The sequence below is a fragment of the Electrona antarctica genome (genome assembly GCF_951216825.1).
Source record: "Electrona antarctica genome assembly, chromosome: 17".
Classification (NCBI taxonomy): Eukaryota; Metazoa; Chordata; class Actinopteri; order Myctophiformes; family Myctophidae; genus Electrona; species Electrona antarctica.
In genome coordinates this window covers 30,063,799-30,082,796 of record NC_136798.1, presented here as the reverse complement: position 1 = coordinate 30,082,796, position 18,998 = coordinate 30,063,799, and the positions used below count along the sequence as shown (strand labels likewise).

General features: G+C 47.6%; 2 protein-coding genes across 2 annotated transcripts in view; both read right to left on the bottom strand.

Annotated features, from left to right (window-relative positions):
- Positions 1-222: 222 nt before the first annotated feature.
- On the bottom strand, positions 223-13,664 carry opn8c (opsin 8, group member c; the record flags this gene model as incomplete). Its single annotated transcript, XM_079526372.1, has 4 exons — positions 223-843; positions 3,559-3,890; positions 8,315-8,608; positions 13,529-13,664. 4 exons carry the CDS (start codon positions 13,662-13,664, stop codon positions 223-225), a joined length of 1,383 nt encoding a protein of 460 aa, XP_079382498.1.
- A 1,045-nt stretch (positions 13,665-14,709) lies between these two features.
- The window catches only part of ppp2r5a (protein phosphatase 2, regulatory subunit B', alpha isoform), a 94,229-nt gene continuing 89,940 nt past the window's right edge, over positions 14,710-18,998 (bottom strand). The window contains exon 13 of the mRNA XM_079527037.1: positions 14,710-18,092. Within this exon, the coding sequence (XP_079383163.1) occupies positions 17,789-18,092 (304 nt within the window). The 3' untranslated portion in view covers positions 14,710-17,788. The remainder of the gene's footprint in view (positions 18,093-18,998) is intronic.

The following is an 18,998-nucleotide window of genomic DNA, read 5'->3' as shown; positions in this document are numbered from 1 at the left end:
GGCCTCCTACTGTATGTTGAAAAGCACTACGCTGTGGTACAGCTCTGCACTGGCTGTATCCAGTTCAGCAGTCTGCAGAAACCCAGCGTAGACCCATGATGCACAGGGGCAGTGACCGCCTCAGTAAGGGCAAAGCTCCAAACTTCGTTCTTTACCCGGAAAATGAATTCAGCAGACGCGACAAGAAGGTATAGATTACTCCTTTTTGTCACATGTCACGTGTCACATAGAGACGGGCAGGAACTCTCTGACAGCTTGGTGGCTCACGGAGGACGGCATGACCTTCAGCTTGGAGCCCCAGCACTGGTAGACAACGGCGTCGCCGGGGACGTAACTGCCCGCCAGACGCTTGGCCCTGCTGCTGCTGCTGCTCCGGCTCTTATTATAACTGCCCGCCAGACGCTTGACCCTGCTGCTGCTGCTGCTGCGGCTCTTATTATTCTGTGGCAGGTCGGTGCCACGGCCGGAGGGACGGCGCTCCTGGAGCTCTATCTGGATGGGGTGGGGGGCCTGGTGGAGCGCGCTGGAGCGGGCGCCCACACGGTGGGGTGAGGGCTGGGGGGCCTGGTGGGGCGCGCTGGAGCGGGCGCCCACACGGTTGCCCAGCACGCCGGGACACAGCGAGCGGAGAATGCAGCGCAGCTCCTGCTGGAAGGTCCTGTTGAAGTAGAAGTAGATGAGCGGGTTGTAGACGTGGGAGCTCTTGGCAAAGAGCGCCGGGAGGACGAAGACCCCGGGGCTCATGCTCCCGTCATTGTCGTCCTCCTGGAAGATGGACATCAAGGAGACCACGGTGTAGGGCGCCCAGGCCACCACGAAGCCCAGGCTGATGAAGAAGAACATCTGGAGAAGCAGAGAAACAACACGGACGCAGTATTCTCTTTTACACTTTTGTCGTAGGGTACAACCAGAGGTTGAATGTAGCTACGTATAGTATATTTAGTATTAAGTGCCGTACTTAAAGATGAAGTGCCACGATTTTTGTACTTTTACTGTTGTGTATGTGTCTATGGAGTTAACATTACTCTAAATAGCCCCCTTAGGTGTGGTTAGAATATTGAAATATGTCTTCCCTGTGTATTTTTGGTATTTTTTGCAAGCCTTTTATTTGAGTCAAAAGGCCCAATTGAAATACACCACATTTTGTGACATCATAACCCTAACCGCTCCCCTAATCCCTCCCCATTATCATACACAAAAACAGCTGTGGGCGAGGCTTCAGTTCAGCTGGGTGGTGCTATGGTGAAAACCAGGTATACTTAAGGAACTGGTGGGTATCGCCACATACACATAATTTTAACACTTTTTTTCTCCAATAATCATAGTACCTGATCATAATCTTATTTTAGGGGGGGAATCACGGCACTCCATCTTTAAGTACAATTTTGTATTTACATTTTTCAATACTTTATAGTTCACTCCACTACATCTCAAATTGCACTTTTTACTCCACTAAAATGATTTGTTATGATTTGTTCATTTTAGTTTCAAGTTAGACCACAAATGGCATGTACCTGTCAAGCTACTTCCTAAACGTCAACGGCGTCCACAATCACAACACCAGAGGGAGTTCCACAAATCACTTGCAGCGCAGATTCGGCTCAAACAAGGGGTTAAATTAATTTACGATCCTAGGCCACAAAAATGTGGAAAGTCCTGGCAACAGCCGTTACAGCAGTAAAGTAATGTGAATCCCTACTCTCCTTCAAAACCGCTGCAATTCGAAAGTAAAAATAAAAAATAAAAAGTCAATGTGCTGGGAGAAGAGGGTTCACCTGGTTCATTCAGACATGATTGATAATTATAGTCTCTGTCAAACAGTCGACGCCAGTGCCCTCACTTCCCACATTCACACACCAATGGTGGCGAGCTACCACGTGAGTCACCGACTGACTCATTGGAGGCAATGTGGGGTTCAGACATAGAGTATATAAAAGGATAGAGACTGAACTGGCGCGAAGCTCCGCCCCCCCCAGCTATTCATGTCAGTGGAAGTTGCTCAGTGGTAAATGGTAAATGGTAAATGGTGCATTTATATAGCGCCTTTATCCAAGGCGCTTTACATAGATTGTGCATTACATTCACCCATTCACACACACATTCATACACCGATTGCGGCGGAAGCCATGCAAGGTACCAACCAGCACATCGGGAGCAATTTGGGGTTCAGTGTCTTGCCCAAGGACACTTCGACATGTAGCCAGGAGGAGCCGGGATTCGAACCGCCGACCCATGGATCATTGGACGACCTGCTCTACCTCTTGAGCCACAGTCGCCCCGAGTGGCGTTTTGAAGCACCCGGAAGACTGCCGGAAGTACCGTCTCAGAACGTCTACTTCCGCATTTGACCACCACATTTTGGTGGTCAAATGCGGAAGTGCAACCGAGTGCTCAATGTTAAAGCCCAGCTGCACAGGGTTTCCCGGTCATGAATACACGGGTCCGCCTGTAGTCCCTCCTCCTACCACTAGGGCCCAGAGCTTCAACGTTGAATAGCTTCACTGGCCCCTTGGGTTCAGACCTGGTTTCCGACACAGGCAGGCCGGTGGAGCTAATCATTGGTGCCAGTGCATGTGCAGTGCTCTTCGCAGAGGGTACAAGAGATGTGGAGGCCAGCAGAGGTGGCCATGGTGGCAGCTAGCTAGAGTCACAGACGAGCTCGCAGTGGACGCAGCGGGAGTGGAGCCTTAGACGGATAGGATGTAAGTCTGAGAGCTTAAGGGATCCATTTGGACCCCTGGTGGTCCCTGGAGGCTGGACCCCATGTTGAGAACCACTGGTCTGACTCTGAAGTCTGAGGGAACGAATAACCTTTCACCCGCCTCCTCCTGCTGTGCACAAAGCCTCTCACATAGCGGGTTATGTAAAGATGACATCATCTCCTTTGCCAGTTTTCTTCCTATGTTTGAACCAGGAGTTTAACGCTGTTTAATCAAAGTCAAACGATTAGTCACACATGTTACCGCAGTGAAATTTGTTCTCCGCATTTCAAAACCGCTGCAATTCGAATGTAAAAAAAAAAGTCAATGTGCTGGGAGAAGAGGGTTCACCTGGTTCATTCAGAGAGGCTAACATATAAGACATGATTGATAATTATAGTCTCTGGCTAACAGTCGACGCCAGCGCCCCCACATTCACACACCTCCTCCTGCTGTACAATTATTGCTCTGTAAAGCACTTTGAGCTGCATTTCATGTCATGAAAGGTGCTATACAAATACATTTTATTATTATTATTATTATTATTATTATGAATGGTGGCGAGCTACCATGTGAGTCACCGACTGACTCATTGGAGGCAATGTGGGGTTCAGTGTCTTGCCCAAGGACACTTCGACATGTAGACAGGAGAGCCGGAGGTTTCGAACCGCCGACCCACAGATCATTGGACGACCTGCTCTACCTCCTGAACCACAGCCGCCCGATAATGAAAACAATCATTTATAAAAAGGACATGCAAGAAGCTCTAATCTAATCTAATCAAAATTACAGTTCAACATTTTAAAATGTCTAAACTAAATCAAAACTTCCCGTAAACACTGCTCAGCTTTCAGCTCACCATGGAGAGGCGTTTCTCGGCGTGCCGCAGGTTGTTGTGGATGCCACGGGCGGAGAGAGCGTGGGAGAAGCGGTAGATGGTGCGCAGGATGTGCCACTGGGACGCGACGATGAGGAGCATGGGCACCGCCGTGAAGCAGGCGAACGAGCACACCACGTACACCGCGTCCTTGACCGAGGCGTGGTAGGCACGCCAGGCCACGGTGCACGACAGGCCGTACGGCTCAGGGACGTACGCGCCCCAGCCCAGCAGCGGGAAGCACGACCACACGGCCGCCACCGCCCAGGTGCCGGCACACACCAGCCGGAAGTTGGTGCCCTCCAGCCGCACGGCTGCAAAGCAGAGGGTATACGGATAAACAACGTACAGTACGTACACAATGGATGGATGCAGTGGTGGAAAAAGTATTCTCACAATTGTTTTACTGAAGTAAAAGTATATTAATATTGCAACGCAGAGGCACTCCATCTGTTACGAGGAAAAGTCCGGAATTCAAAATGTGCTCGAGTAAAAATGTCATAGTGGATACAGTGCATATAGACAGCCACAAACCAACACATGACAAACAGCCGGATGATACGACAATTCTGATAGGGGCACATATGTGCAGAGAGATCAACATAGAATCACGACATGTTCACAGTTCAGATTAAAAGCAGTGTTACGGGGGTTAGGGTGCCATTTAGAGCAGGTTCCCAACCTTTTTAGCCCGTGACCGAAAAGAGGAATTAGATATCTCCCCGGGACCCCAAAAATAGCTCATCTACAAGCTCAAAACCTGTCCCCATGTTGTGAGCTTGTCGACCGGCTATTTTCACAATGGAATCCTACATTCTTTTTTCATGAAATGCAGAAAGGGGATAGGTTATTGTGCAGTTGGATAGCCCATTACAACATCTCTTTAGACGACACAGCCCAGTGAGTGGTGAGGGAGAGGAGAGCCGCTGGTGCAGAGGAACGGCGAGGTATGTCACAGCCCAGTGAGTGGTGAGGGAGAGGAGAGCCGCTGGTGCAGAGGAACGGCGAGGTATGTCACAGCCCAGTGAGTGGTGAGGGAGAGGAGAGCCGCTGGTGCAGAGGAACGGCGAGGTATGTCACAACCCAGTGAGTGGTGAGGGAGAGGAGAGCCGCTGGTGCAGAGGAACGGCGAGGTATGTCACAGCCCAGGGGGTCATAAAAGCCACAGAGGTCGAACCAACAGCTACTGATGATTATGGAGTTCCCGGCAGACCTGGTTTCCGACACAGGCAGGCCGGTGGAGCTAATCATTGGTGCCAGTGCATGTGCAGTGCTCTTCGCAGAGGGTACAAGAGATGTGGAGGCCAGCAGAGGTGGCCATGGTGGCAGCTAGCTAGAGTCACAGCCGAGCTCACAGTGGACGCAGCGGGAGTGGAGCCTTAGACGGATAGGATGTAAGTCTGAGAGCTTAAGGGATCCATTTGGACCCCTGGTGGTCCCTGGAGGCTGGACCCCATGTTGAGAACCACTGGTCTGACTCTGAAGTCTGAGGGCACGAATAACCTTTCACCCGCCTCCTCCTGCTGTGCACAAAGCCTCTCACATAGCGGGTTATGTAAAGATGACATCATCTCCTTTGCCAGTTTTCTTCCTATGTTTGAACCAGGAGTTTAACGCTGTTTAATCAAAGTCAAAGTCGTACGATTAGTCACACGCAGTGAAATTTGTTCTCCGCATTTGACCCATCTCTTGGAGCGGTGAGCCGCAGTGTGCGCCACGCTGGGGAATCATTAGTTGATTTGACCCCCAATTCAACCAATTGATGCCGAGTGCCAAGCAGGGAGGCATTGGGTCCCGGGTCTTTCGTAAGACCCGGCCGGGGATCGAACCACCGACCTCCCAGTTCCAGGGCGGACACTCTAACCACAAGGCCACTGTCTGCAATCAGATAGGACTTTTCTGTTTGGATGTATGGGCTGTCAAGGCCAGAAAGTACTGTTTTTGCCACTCAGTAGGCGTTCCTGCATACAGTAACTTCCGGGTATGATGATAATAATAATAATAAAGCTTTATTTGTATAGCACCTTTTAAGAACCAGTCACAAAGTGCTTTAACAGAGAAACATATATAAAGACATACGATGATGATGTCACGTGCATAGCCTCTATTTCTGAAATAGGGCTTATGGCTACCCCTAATATAGTACTTTTGGTTATTATTTATTTTCTTATTTTGCCCTAAATATAATTTGCATTGAACTTGGTTTGCCCATGAACTTGAGGTACCGAAAGTGCAAATTTGGTCATTTATGCCGGAACGCCATATGGCAAGGTGTCAGTGGGACAGAGCAAGTGTGTGTTGAACTTCCGCTCACTGACCGAGCGTTTGTTTGAGTGTGACGGGGACGTGACAAGATACATTCCTTGTTATTCTAAAATGTGAATATTTATGCTACTATCATGTCTTCTTTATAAGTCTATTGATGTATTGCAGTTGTATGTTGCTGTCTGTAGACAGTCTGTTCCTGGGCGGACTCCCTCATCCTCATTCCCTTTGGGTTATACATGTGCAGCCAGCAAAGTCTGTTTATATTTTCTTTTGTTGTACAATGTTTATGTTTTATTATGTTTTATGTGCCATTATTTATGTCTGTGTTTATTTATGCTTTAAGCCTACGGAAAAGGCTGATGCACACCTCGAAAGGTTGCATAACATCAAAAGGGGAACTCTGAATGACAAAGAATAGGACCCGCACACTGGCAGGAACTTGCAAACAAATGTTACTCTTTATTCAGTGTTTCGATCGTTAGACCTTCATTCTTTGTTGTTCAGAGATCCCCTTTTGCTTTCGACGTCGATTGTTGTTTTGTTGTCTATGTTGTCTATTAAATCCACCAGTATGAGAAAGAACAGAAACAGAAACGGTCTGAGTTATTTGGACCACTCTCATTCTGTCTATTTCTGTTCTGAAATGAATTCTGTGATTTGAGCACAGATTGTCCATTCTCGTGCAGTCAGTGGGGGGCTGTAGCACTAGGTGCTTTTCCATCAAGAATTTTCAAAAATAGAAAGCGAGTAAGTAAGTAATTTGAAAAAAGAAAAGCGTATTTTTCCTGTTCAATAGTAGCAAAGTCAGCAAAAGTGCATTAGTGGGCAATATGTGAGAGGCAAGAATAAAGTGCTATCTGCTGTTCAGCAGCTGAATAGCAGCCGGGACAAAGGATAGTTTGAACCGATTAGTCTTTGTGGTGGGCACCCTCAGCCGACAACCTGAGGGCAACAGTTCAAACTCAGACCTAAGTGGGTGATCTGAGGCTCTCTTAAACATCTGCCTCTTGTACAGGTCTTGGAGGATACAGTATTAAATAAGTTCATGAAATAAACACACACACACACACACACACACACACACACACACACACACACACACACACACACACACACACACACACACACACACACACACACACACACACACACACACACACACACACACACACACACACACACACACACACGCTTCTAGTTCTTACCACTGTACATTGTGTCAGAAGTTCAGAACTGATCTATAAGCTGACAGCATGTCTCATCTTGTACATCGTATGTTATCTGCACGACACCATCATGCGACAAAAAGTAATCCTTATACAGGCTTGAACTTGCATTAATATTCGGGACACATGTACAGTAGAGGCTACCGGGGGATAAATTGGTTGTTTATATTGATTGCACAGTGCATCATTGCAGCTGGTACAGTGTACGTCTCTCATCAATGCAAACGGAAAAGCCATTCGTTGTTTCATCACAGTTGCTAGGAATAGACTATAGATATGTAATGGCCAGACAACTTATACCAGTTTAGAATTGGCGGCGATACATTCTCTATGGACATTATAGCAATAATAGCGTATTCCTTTTCCAACTGTTCAAAAGCGATATAATGCGAGTTCAATGCGTTATAATTAGAAATCTTTTTCTTTTCCAAGTGCTTCCATATAGCCCATTTGTGCATTTCACTTTTTCGATATAGCCCAAAAATCCACCCCCTGCGACTCAGTGCAAAAGTGTTTTTGGAAAGACTTATTCGCATTTTGAGGCGTTTCCCTTCAGGATTTTATTCGCAAGAGCCTTATTGCGCAAAACCAGGGCTTTATGGAAACATGCCTACAGAGAGTTTTAAAGCATGCATGCTCTACCTATGCTGTACCGTTGACAGTCAGGTAGGCGCGGCTAGCTGGGCTGTAGTCTCGTAACTAGCTTTTAGCTATTTAACCGGGTGGTTACCAGCCTCGAGGGGACCTTTGCATTGAATTGAGATGTACCTGAGAATGGTGGTGAAAAGGTCATTCCATTTTTTTCTCTCTGTAACATCTTTCAACCATTTTAGCTCGAGCCCCAAAAGAGAAATTAGATGTTTGCCCGGGATAGTGAAAATAGCAAATCTTCTCTATTAACTGTTCCTGGCACAAAACATTTTCAGATGGGGGTCCGCGGCCAAATACATAATCAATCTGCGGGTCCTTGACATGAAAAAGTGTGAGAACCACTGCGGTAGACCCCCCTCCCGTGACCAGAAAGCTGTTCTGGTATAATACACATCATACACATGTTCCGGTAAAAGCCCCCCACCCCTCACCAAAGAAGCCCCTCCCCTCACCATAGACTATATTCACACGGTGGCCATGTTGGCATTTTGCATTGGGAAAAGCAGGGCGGCATTTCATTAACGTAACGGCAAGATGGCCGCCGTGTGAATATGGTCCATATACTATAGAAGAAGCCCCCTGGGACGCCTCACCGTAGAGCAGGCTGTAGCAGGTCTTCAGGTAGCGGGTGACGCTGATGGCGGCGATGGTGAACATGCCGCACAGGCCGAAGATGAAGCAGCCCAGGCCGTAGTAGACGCAGGTGGGGCCGTGGCCCAGCCAGGCGTGGTTGAAGGAGGACAGGATGGACAGCGGGTAGAAGAACACGCAGCTGAGGAAGTCCACCACGGCCAGGTTGACACACAGCAGCTCAGAGCCCACCATCTTCTTCCTCCTGCGGTAGGAGATGAGCAGCACCAGGCCGTTGCCCGCGAGGGAGAGGACAACTGAGAGGACGGGGAGAGGACAACGTGAGGGAGAGGACAACTGAGGAGGACAGGGAGAGGACAACTGAGGACAGGGAGAGGACAACTGAGGGAGAGGACAACTGAGGAGGACAGGGAGAGGACAACTGAGGAGGACAGGGAGAGGACAACTGAGGGAGAGGACAACTGAGGAGGACAGGGAGAGGACAACGTGAGGGAGAGGACAACTGAGGAGGACGGGGAGAGGACAACGTGAGGGAGAGGACAACTGAGAGGACAGGGAGAGGACAACTGAGGGAGAGGACAACTGAGGAGGACGGGGAGAGGACAACTGAGGACAGGGAGAGGACAACTGAGGGAGAGGACAACTGAGGACAGGGAGAGGACAACTGAGGGAGAGGACAACTGAGGACAGGGAGAGGACAACTGAGGGAGAGGACAACTGAGGACAGGGAGAGGACAACTGAGGGAGAGGACAACTGAGGACAGGGAGAGGACAACTGAGGGAGAGGACAACTGAGGACAGGGAGAGGACAACTGAGGGAGAGGACAACTGAGGAGGACGGGGAGAGGACGTGAGGGAGAGGACAACTGAGGAGGACGTGAGGGAGAGGACAACTGAGGAGGACAGGGAGAGGACGTGAGGGAGAGGACAACTGAGGAGGACGGGGAGAGGACAACGTGAGGGAGAGGACAACTGAGAGGACGGAGGGAGAGGACGTGAGGGAGAGGACAACTGAGGAGGACAGGGAGAGGACAACTGAGGAGGACGGAGAGGACAACTGAGGAGGACAGGGAGAGGACAACGTGAGGGAGAGGACAACTGAGGAGGACGGGGAGAGGACAACGTGAGGGAGAGGACAACTGAGGAGGACGGGGAGAGGACAACGTGAGGGAGAGGACAACTGAGGAGGACGGGGAGAGGACAACTGAGGAGGACGGGGAAAGGACAACGTGAGGGAGAGGACAACTGAGGGAGAGGACAACTGAGGAGGACGGGGAAAGGACAACTGAGGGAGAGGACAACTGAGGGAGAGGACAACTGAGGAGGACGGGGAAAGGACAACTGAGGGAGAGGACAACTGAGGGAGAGGACAACTGAGGAGGACGGGGAAAGGACAACGTGAGGGAGAGGACAACTGAGGAGGACGGGGAAAGGACAACGTGAGGGAGAGGACAACTGAGGAGGGAGAGGACAACTGAGGAGGACGGGGAAAGGACAACGTGAGGGAGAGGACAACTGAGGAGGACGGGGAGAGGACAACGTGAGGGAGAGGACAACTGAGGAGGACGGGGAGAGGACAACTGAGGAGGGAGAGGACAACTGAGGAGGACGGGGAAAGGACAACGTGAGGGAGAGGACAACTGAGGAGGACGGGGAAAGGACAACGTGAGGGAGAGGACAACTGAGGACGGGGAAAGGACAACGTGAGGGAGAGGACAACTGAGGAGGGAGAGGACAACTGAGGAGGACGGGGAAAGGACAACGTGAGGGAGAGGACAACTGAGGAGGACGGGGAAAGGACAACGTGAGGGAGAGGACAACTGAGGAGGACGGGGAAAGGACAACGTGAGGGAGAGGACAACTGAGGAGGGAGAGGACAACTGAGGAGGACGGGGAAAGGACAACGTGAGGGAGAGGACAACTGAGGAGGACGGGGAGAGGACAACGTGAGGGAGAGGACAACTGAGGAGGACGGGGAGAGGACAACGTGAGGGAGAGGACAACTGAGGAGGACGGGGAGAGGACAACTGAGGAGGACGGGGAAAGGACAACGTGAGGGAGAGGACAACTGAGGAGGACGGGGAGAGGACAACGTGAGGGAGAGGACAACTGAGGAGGACGGGGAGAGGACAACGTGAGGGAGAGGACAACTGAGGAGGACGGGGAGAGGACAACTGAGGAGGACGGGGAAAGGACAACGTGAGGGAGAGGACAACTGAGGGAGAGGACAACTGAGGAGGACGGGGAAAGGACAACTGAGGGAGAGGACAACTGAGGGAGAGGACAACTGAGGAGGACGGGGAAAGGACAACGTGAGGGAGAGGACAACTGAGGAGGACGGGGAAAGGACAACGTGAGGGAGAGGACAACTGAGGAGGACGGGGAAAGGACAACGTGAGGGAGAGGACAACTGAGGAGGACGGGGAAAGGACAACGTGAGGGAGAGGACAACTGAGGAGGACGGGGAAAGGACAACGTGAGGGAGAGGACAACTGAGGAGGACGGGGAAAGGACAACGTGAGGGAGAGGACAACTGAGGAGGACGGGGAAAGGACAACGTGAGGGAGAGGACAACTGAGGAGGACGGGGAAAGGACAACGTGAGGGAGAGGACAACTGAGGAGGGAGAGGACAACTGAGGAGGACGGGGAAAGGACAACGTGAGGGAGAGGACAACTGAGGAGGACGGGGAGAGGACAACGTGAGGGAGAGGACAACTGAGGAGGACGGGGAGAGGACAACGTGAGGGAGAGGACAACTGAGGAGGACGGGGAGAGGACAACGTGAGGGAGAGGACAACTGAGGAGGACGGGGAGAGGACAACGTGAGGGAGAGGACAACTGAGGAGGACGGGGAGAGGACAACTGAGGAGGACGGGGAAAGGACAACGTGAGGGAGAGGACAACTGAGGGAGAGGACAACTGAGGAGGACGGGGAAAGGACAACTGAGGGAGAGGACAACTGAGGAGGACGGGGAAAGGACAACGTGAGGGAGAGGACAACTGAGGAGGACGGGGAAAGGACAACGTGAGGGAGAGGACAACTGAGGAGGACGGGGAAAGGACAACGTGAGGGAGAGGACAACTGAGGAGGACGGGGAAAGGACAACGTGAGGGAGAGGACAACTGAGGAGGACGGGGAAAGGACAACGTGAGGGAGAGGACAACTGAGGAGGACGGGGAAAGGACAACGTGAGGGAGAGGACAACTGAGGAGGACGGGGAAAGGACAACGTGAGGGAGAGGACAACTGAGGAGGACGGGGAAAGGACAACTGAGGGAGAGGACAACTGAGGAGGACGGGGAAAGGACAACTGAGGGAGAGGACAACTGAGGAGGACGGGGAAAGGACAACTGAGGGAGAGGACAACTGAGGACGACGGGTAAAGGACAACTGAGGGAGAGGACAACTGAGGAGGACGGGGAAAGGACAACTGAGGGAGAGGACAACTGAGGAGGACGGGGAAAAGGAAGCCAACGATCAGCGGCACAGTGGTGGGGAAGAGTACTCGCATGTTGTAATTAAGTAAAAGTATCAACGCTGCAATGCAAAAGAACTGTTGCAAGTAAAAGTCCGGAATTCAAATGTACTTAACATATACCAAAAGTAAAAGTACTCATTATGCAGAATGTCCTGTTTCAAGTTTTTCAAGTCTTTTTGGAAATAGCAGATCTACAAGCTCACAATGTGATGCATCGCAATACATTATTTTTCCGACCAATCACAACACTTGTTTCATTCACAGAGAATAAACAGGTTTATAAAAAGTCATCACTCTCACTCACACACACACACACACACACACACACACACACACACACACACACACACACACACACACACACACACACACACACACACACACACACACACACACACACACACACACACACACACACACACACACACACACACACATAACCAGTATGACGCCTGAGGTCGTGTGCATGCATCTGCCTCGTTGAAGGCAGACTGCTGGGCAAGCGCTGGCACTTTGACATGGGGGATCAGATCAACATGGAATGAATACTGTACTGGCCATATAAGGAGGATTGTCTTGAGTGTAGGCTACAGAGTTTGATGAGGTCAGATCAACATATGGAATGTCAGAACAGGTGAGCTCCATACAGTAAATATAGATCTAAGGGTGGTAGTGGCGTGGGGCCATTCTCTTGAGTGTACAGGGTTTGATGAGGGCCCAGGTAGGGCCAGGCCTTAATTTGCTGTACTAATAACTTTGGGTCAGGCACGTCTAGAGTTTGAAATTTGAATGGATATATTAAAGTCAAAAGGGAGACATCAGAACAGGTTCTGACATATATCCCTCCTCTTACGAAACAAACACTCTATAACAATGAATAGCATAACCTACTATCAGCTATCAGAGCTATTAACGCTTATTTTAACCAAATAAAAGCACATACCCTACCCATGGTGTTTTTTTGGAGGTGTGGAAACAAAACATTTTAATTAGGCTACGATTCTGCCATCTAGTGGCGGTTTTGTTAACTGCAGCGTACACGCTTCACATCAAACAACGTGTGACATTCCAGCTTTTTCTCTTTCTTTCTTTCCATTGATTTATGTGACACCACTGTCCACTGGGCTTCTAAACTCAACGGCTACATTAGCCTACACAAATAATGTTTAGCCGCAGCCAGCAGGATAGGTCTACCGTCTACATGGCTCCATGGATCAGTGTCAAAGGTTTAATTAAGTTTAATTATTTCGGTCATGATTTAACAATAGCCTAAGTTAACAGTTGATACAAACAGAACAATGGCGCAAGATAACTATAGGTGGAAAATGTAGGACTATATGGTTATCCAGTCTCTAAAAAGAACCAAGATATAGAGCTTGTGCTAGTCTATAAAACTAGAAAGATGCACGCGGGTGAAACACATGAAACAGACCTAACTTTTTCTTCAAAAAGGTCGTAGGCCTATATTATTTTCTAAAGATTATAGTAGCCATAATATCCTACTACTCAGTAGACAGTAGTAGGCTATTTTGGCTATTTGGAAATATATAAATAAAGACAGTAAAAAAGTATATTTCCAAGTTAAAATAAATACATTAAATAGGCTATTAATGAGAAATATATATGCCTAGTGTAACAAAAAACGGCGCTATAGGTATTCATCAATACACAAGCACATTATTAGCCTAATATATTCACAAACAAAGACAGACATGAAGTTTTTTTTTTTTTACTCACCAACAGAAAGGATGGCTAGTCCTACGCATATATCAGCACCAGGTGCGAGTTTGGACTCGTAGACAGAGAGGGTTTGGTTGTGATGATTATGATGCTGATCAGAGTCCTCGTGTGGAGCGGACCGGTTGAGAGGCATAATCACAGCCTAAGATGCACTGGACTGGAGATACTGACTCCTTCATCCTTGACCTTCTACCTCTATACACACCACCTACACACACCACCAGCAGCGAATCACATCTTCTCTCCTCTTCAATTAACTTACATAATCATTTAGGCTACGTAGTCCGCCGTATGATGGTGTCGCTTGGCGAAAACAGATATTCAATCAAGCCCAATGCCCCAGTCATAATGAACTTGTGCGAATCCCTACTCCCATTATTTTAAGCCGTTCTAAACGAGCACTTCTAGGTTGCTGCATTCCCTTTCCAAAGCCTCCTCTATGATTTCCTGTTATATATAGTAGGCCTAGTATATTTGTACGTCTCGAAATGTTATGAATTGAACATGGTGGACCCTATTGTAAACAAGTTTAATGCTTTATGGTGTCGTCGACAGTTAACAGTGCTTGAAATGTAGCCTACTGTTATCCAATCTGTTAATACATCTTTCAATCAATCGGAACTGGCCTCTGTAAAAAGTCCAGTCTATCACTAGTCTAAAGGATAACAATAACGTTAGACAAATATAGAAAACGTTTACACAAATCTGTAATAATTTAGAAAAAATGTAAATCCTCTTAGCAGACCTTGTATTGAACTGTACTTTCCTGTGCTTTTTTCTGCAAACTATTCAATCAATCAATTCAACAAACATGTTCTCATATGGGCGTCCATAACACAAAATCATTTCAGTTTCAGATGGGGATATACATACTGTATCAATGAGGGGCCCTTCACATGACAATGTTTGCGCACCACTGCTAGGACCACAATGGAAACAATAAGTCCCCTGGACGGCTGGACCTTTGTGTTATCCTTTTAGCGGCAGCCCAATGTCTGACTGTACCTCGTGCCGTTTACTTTTCTGTGTAATGAAGTATTCAATCAATTATCACTCAATGCTGTAGCAGGTGGCCGGAAAGTTGAAGCACGTTCATCTGGCGCCATCTGTTGACACTCAAAGCACACTACAAGTCCACACGCAGCCATACTGTACATAAAAAGACATTGGATGTTACGTTTGGAGTAGAAAGGTAAGGTAGACTTTATTTGATGGCGTTTCAGAGCCTACACATAAAGGTCTGCCGTTACAAAACACAGGTTCCCCACACAGTCATATATGTCACAGAGATTGGAATGGTGTGTAGCCTACTGACAGAAAGACATCATCATCACACAGCAGACCTAAAGTACAGGGGGGCAGTCCAGTTTAACCACTTGAAGCCTGGCCTTCCCTATGTTAGGCATGTCCATATAAAAAAAAAAATCTTGGGGGGGGTTATCAAAACCATTCAAAATAATTCCAATCACAATGGCAACAATAGCTGATCTACAAACTCACAATGTGTTGCTGCATCACATGCTATGAGATTGTAGATTGGCTGTTTTTGCTATACGTCATACAGCAAAATATATAGGCCATAAGTTGTTAAAACCCATATACTGTGTCGACCGGGGGTTCCCCAGGTGTCTATACGGTACCGCCCCCTGCTCCCCCCTTCCCCCCCCCCAAAAAATAGCATATCTATTCTTATATATATATATATACATACTCCCGTTTCTCCCTCTACACCACATCTCTAGGCTGAAAATACAGCATACGATCTACAATACAATCTGGCAAAGTAAGCTTATAGGTCAGGGTCTTCATGTGGTTAAAGAGGGAACACGGCTGTGGGGCCAGTCAGGGTCTTCATGTGGTTAAAGAGGGAACACGGCTGTGGGGCCAGTCCAATCAATATGACGTTGTCAGGTGGAAACCTTGTCATGTCCAAAAACTTTTACTTTTCAGGAAATTAAAAAAAAAAAAAAAAACCTGTGTTCCCATGGAATGCAGTAATTATTCAGTTAAGCTCTTGTTAATACTTGGTAATATTTATAAAACCCACAGACCACAGGGAGGGACCACTTTCAATTTCAGTAAAAAGAAAAAGTCTTCCAAAATGGCAAAAAATAGCTTACTAGTCATTATTTTTACAACTTTTGCAGGGCGTTAATTTACGGAAAAGAAACCTCAAAAGCCGAAATACGGATACAAGGTTTCTGCCCGACAGCGACGACTTGTGGACATGGACGAGTCAAATATCCGCTCAGCTCTATGACGTCCTCGGACAAAGACCTGGAGGTCTGAACGCACAAGTAAAGACAAAGGCCATGGTTATCTTTGCTTGACGACATCACAAATAACATTCATGCTTACATTGACTGATGGTTGCCTTCAAGATGCCACACACACACACACACACACACACACACACACACACACACACACACACACACACACACACACACACACACACACACACACACACACACACACACACACACACACACACACACACACACACACACACACACACACACACACACACACACACACACACACACACACACACACACACACACACACACACACACCACATCCAGCCATATTTAAATTTCACACCTGCACCGTCTACTGTTATTATCGCTTAAAAAATGTTTGCCATGACAATACTCTTGGGGTGGGGGCCGGGGAAAAAAATATATGGCTCATTTCTTTGTGTCTGCTTTTATTAATTCTATTCAGCCTGGAAAAATACAATGTATAATATATTTATATAATATATCTGTGCCCATTTCGTCATTAATTTCTCTCTAAACTAAGATAATTTCAATACCTTACTGTAAATAAGTCTTATGGCTGCAAGGTCATGGTTTGTGTTAAAACTAGTCAAGCTTTGTGTCCATCCAGATAAAAAAAAAGAAAGAAAGAAGAAATCGAATAAACCTAAACACCCGAAAGGCTGAAAAATATGTCATGAATATTGACATTCTCTAAAGGAGACTTCCAACCGAGTTTAACCTGCGTTGCCCAGAGTCACTAATAAGAATTAAGCCTTATTAATGCTTCATCGCACAGTGGCGTCACACGTAAATAATAGCCAACATACAGGCTTGTAGGTCGGCTATTTTTAACGTACGATACAGTCACTCGACGATGACTGAATCCCACTTTGTCCGTCCATGATTCAGAGCTTCCAATGTCCCGTTCAAGGGGAGAGGGCCGTCAAGCTTAATTTATGCTTTATCGGATGTACGACAGCGTTCGCTCACCGAAAACAGCCAATCTCACAAGCCTCACAAGTGATGGATGTTTGGCAACAGACAAATTATGAATCAGCCTTTATATACCTCACCCCCCTGCCTATATACAGTACATCATCAATAGACGCGTGTCTATCAAAACGGTCTGGTCCCAGCCACCCGCCCTGTCCTCCAAAAGCTTGCAACCCCCCCCGCCCCTCTCCCCAAAAAGGTTTGCTTGCACCCGTGTGTTGGCAGCAGTGAGGAGAAAAAAAAACACATACAAAATAGACATCTTTAAAATAGCAATATAGGTTTCTCTAAGTGCAGCGACAATCAGAAACATTAATTTCAAGTCATTATACCCCCCTCCCCTCGTCTCATATATCACAAAATGAATCAATTCTCAGTTAAGAAACTAAATGTGAAAGGATAAACTTTGATCAGACAAAAACAAAACAAAAAAAGATCAATATACTGCAGCCAGGCTGTACGGTAACATCCAAAAATATATACTTACGTTGAAATATGCTTTCTGCCAAAGAACTGCCGGCATTTTAGTCACTCTAAATAGGTTTATTCTTTTTTTAATATACTGATGAGGTTTAACTTGTGTATTTAACCACCTCCTTAAAGCTACAGTCCGGGACTTATTTTAATGAATGAAACGGTTTATTTTAAACGATCTGTATGGTAGAGTATGTTAACACAATAGAACTAGCACATCTGCAGTGGGTGGAGGTGGTCTCCCTACTCTTCCATTGAGACATGAATAACCCTTGTGTCGGGGTTAGGAACACCGACTGGTCGACAACGTCAATAAAGTTATTTCGAAGCAGACGCCACAAACCGGATTGGACACTAGTTCGGACATCGTTTACAATTACAGTACCTCTCTCTGTCGGGAGAGGTAAAACAGAAAAACCTTGCGGATTGTAGCTCTAAAACGTTGTCCGCTTACGGACAGTTCTTTTTTTGTTTTTGTTTTTTTTCTACTGCGGTGTTTAGGGAATAGAAAAATTCAAGTCCTGTGTCATTTGGCACACGGAGGTTCGCTCTCGCCGGAAGGCGCGGCGGTGGCGTCGGCCTCTGGGTTGTCGTGTTCCGCTGCGGCCTCGGGGATGTTGTCGCGGACCGCGGTGGCCTCACCGCCGTCCTGGTCGTGGCTGTGATTGCTGCTACTGGCGGTGGTGGTGGTGTTGTTGTTGTTGTTGTTGTTGTTCTGGGCGTTCTGTAGCAGCCCGTGGCTGTTGTTCTGGATCAGCTCAGCGCTGCCCAGTCGCAGCTCCTCCAGCTTTCTCCACAGCTCCTCCCTCTCCTGCTCCTTCTTCTTCTCCCTGACCAGGAAAAACACACACACACACACACACACAGGTTTGAATTACTGCACTTGTAATGTTGCACAGTAATTTCTTCCCCCAAACCATCAGGACACTGAATGCTCGCCACATATTGCCCCCAAGGCCAACATCCTGAGAGATGAATAGCACTTTACACATATGCACTTTGAATGCATCAGCACTTTCTCCTGCTAATGTTGTCTGCTCCTTTTACCTTTTAATGTTTTTTAAAAGGCTTTGCCTCTTTTTAATGTGTCTATTGTTTTTAAATGTGAAGCATCATGAGCCGTGGAGAACGGTATTTTGCTCCCCTGTATGCCCAGTGTATATTGTGGAAGTGACAATAAATCTGATTGATTGATTAACAGTTTAGGAGTAATAACTCAGAGTTATGTGGAGTCCTTAGTATTGAACGGTTTAAGACAGTGGTTCCCAAACTTTTTCGTGTCAAGGACCCCCAAATCAACATTTATTAGGCCACGGACCCCCCATTTGAAAACATTATGCCAGTGACCCCGATAAGGGAGGATTTTTACGGCTCTATAGCAGCGATTCCGAAACATTAATTTCATGGACTCCCAGATTCACACGCATTATGCTACGGACCCCCGATTTAATGGCATTTCTATATCTGGTACCCCAATTTATATTGTAAAACCACTGTTAATTTAACTCTGAGTGTACTCTGAGTGTACAAATGGAACCAAATGGACCCATTAGGGTCCATTTGGTTCCATTTGTACACTCTGAGTTACAGACCCATAAGGGTCCATTTGGTTTCTATCTCTAATTGAGCTAGGTACCCCCTGGAACTCCCTCAAGTACCCCCAGGGGTCCCCGGACCCCACTTTGGGAACCCATGGTTTAAGAAGCACTGCTCTAGTGCACGACTGGTCGTCATGG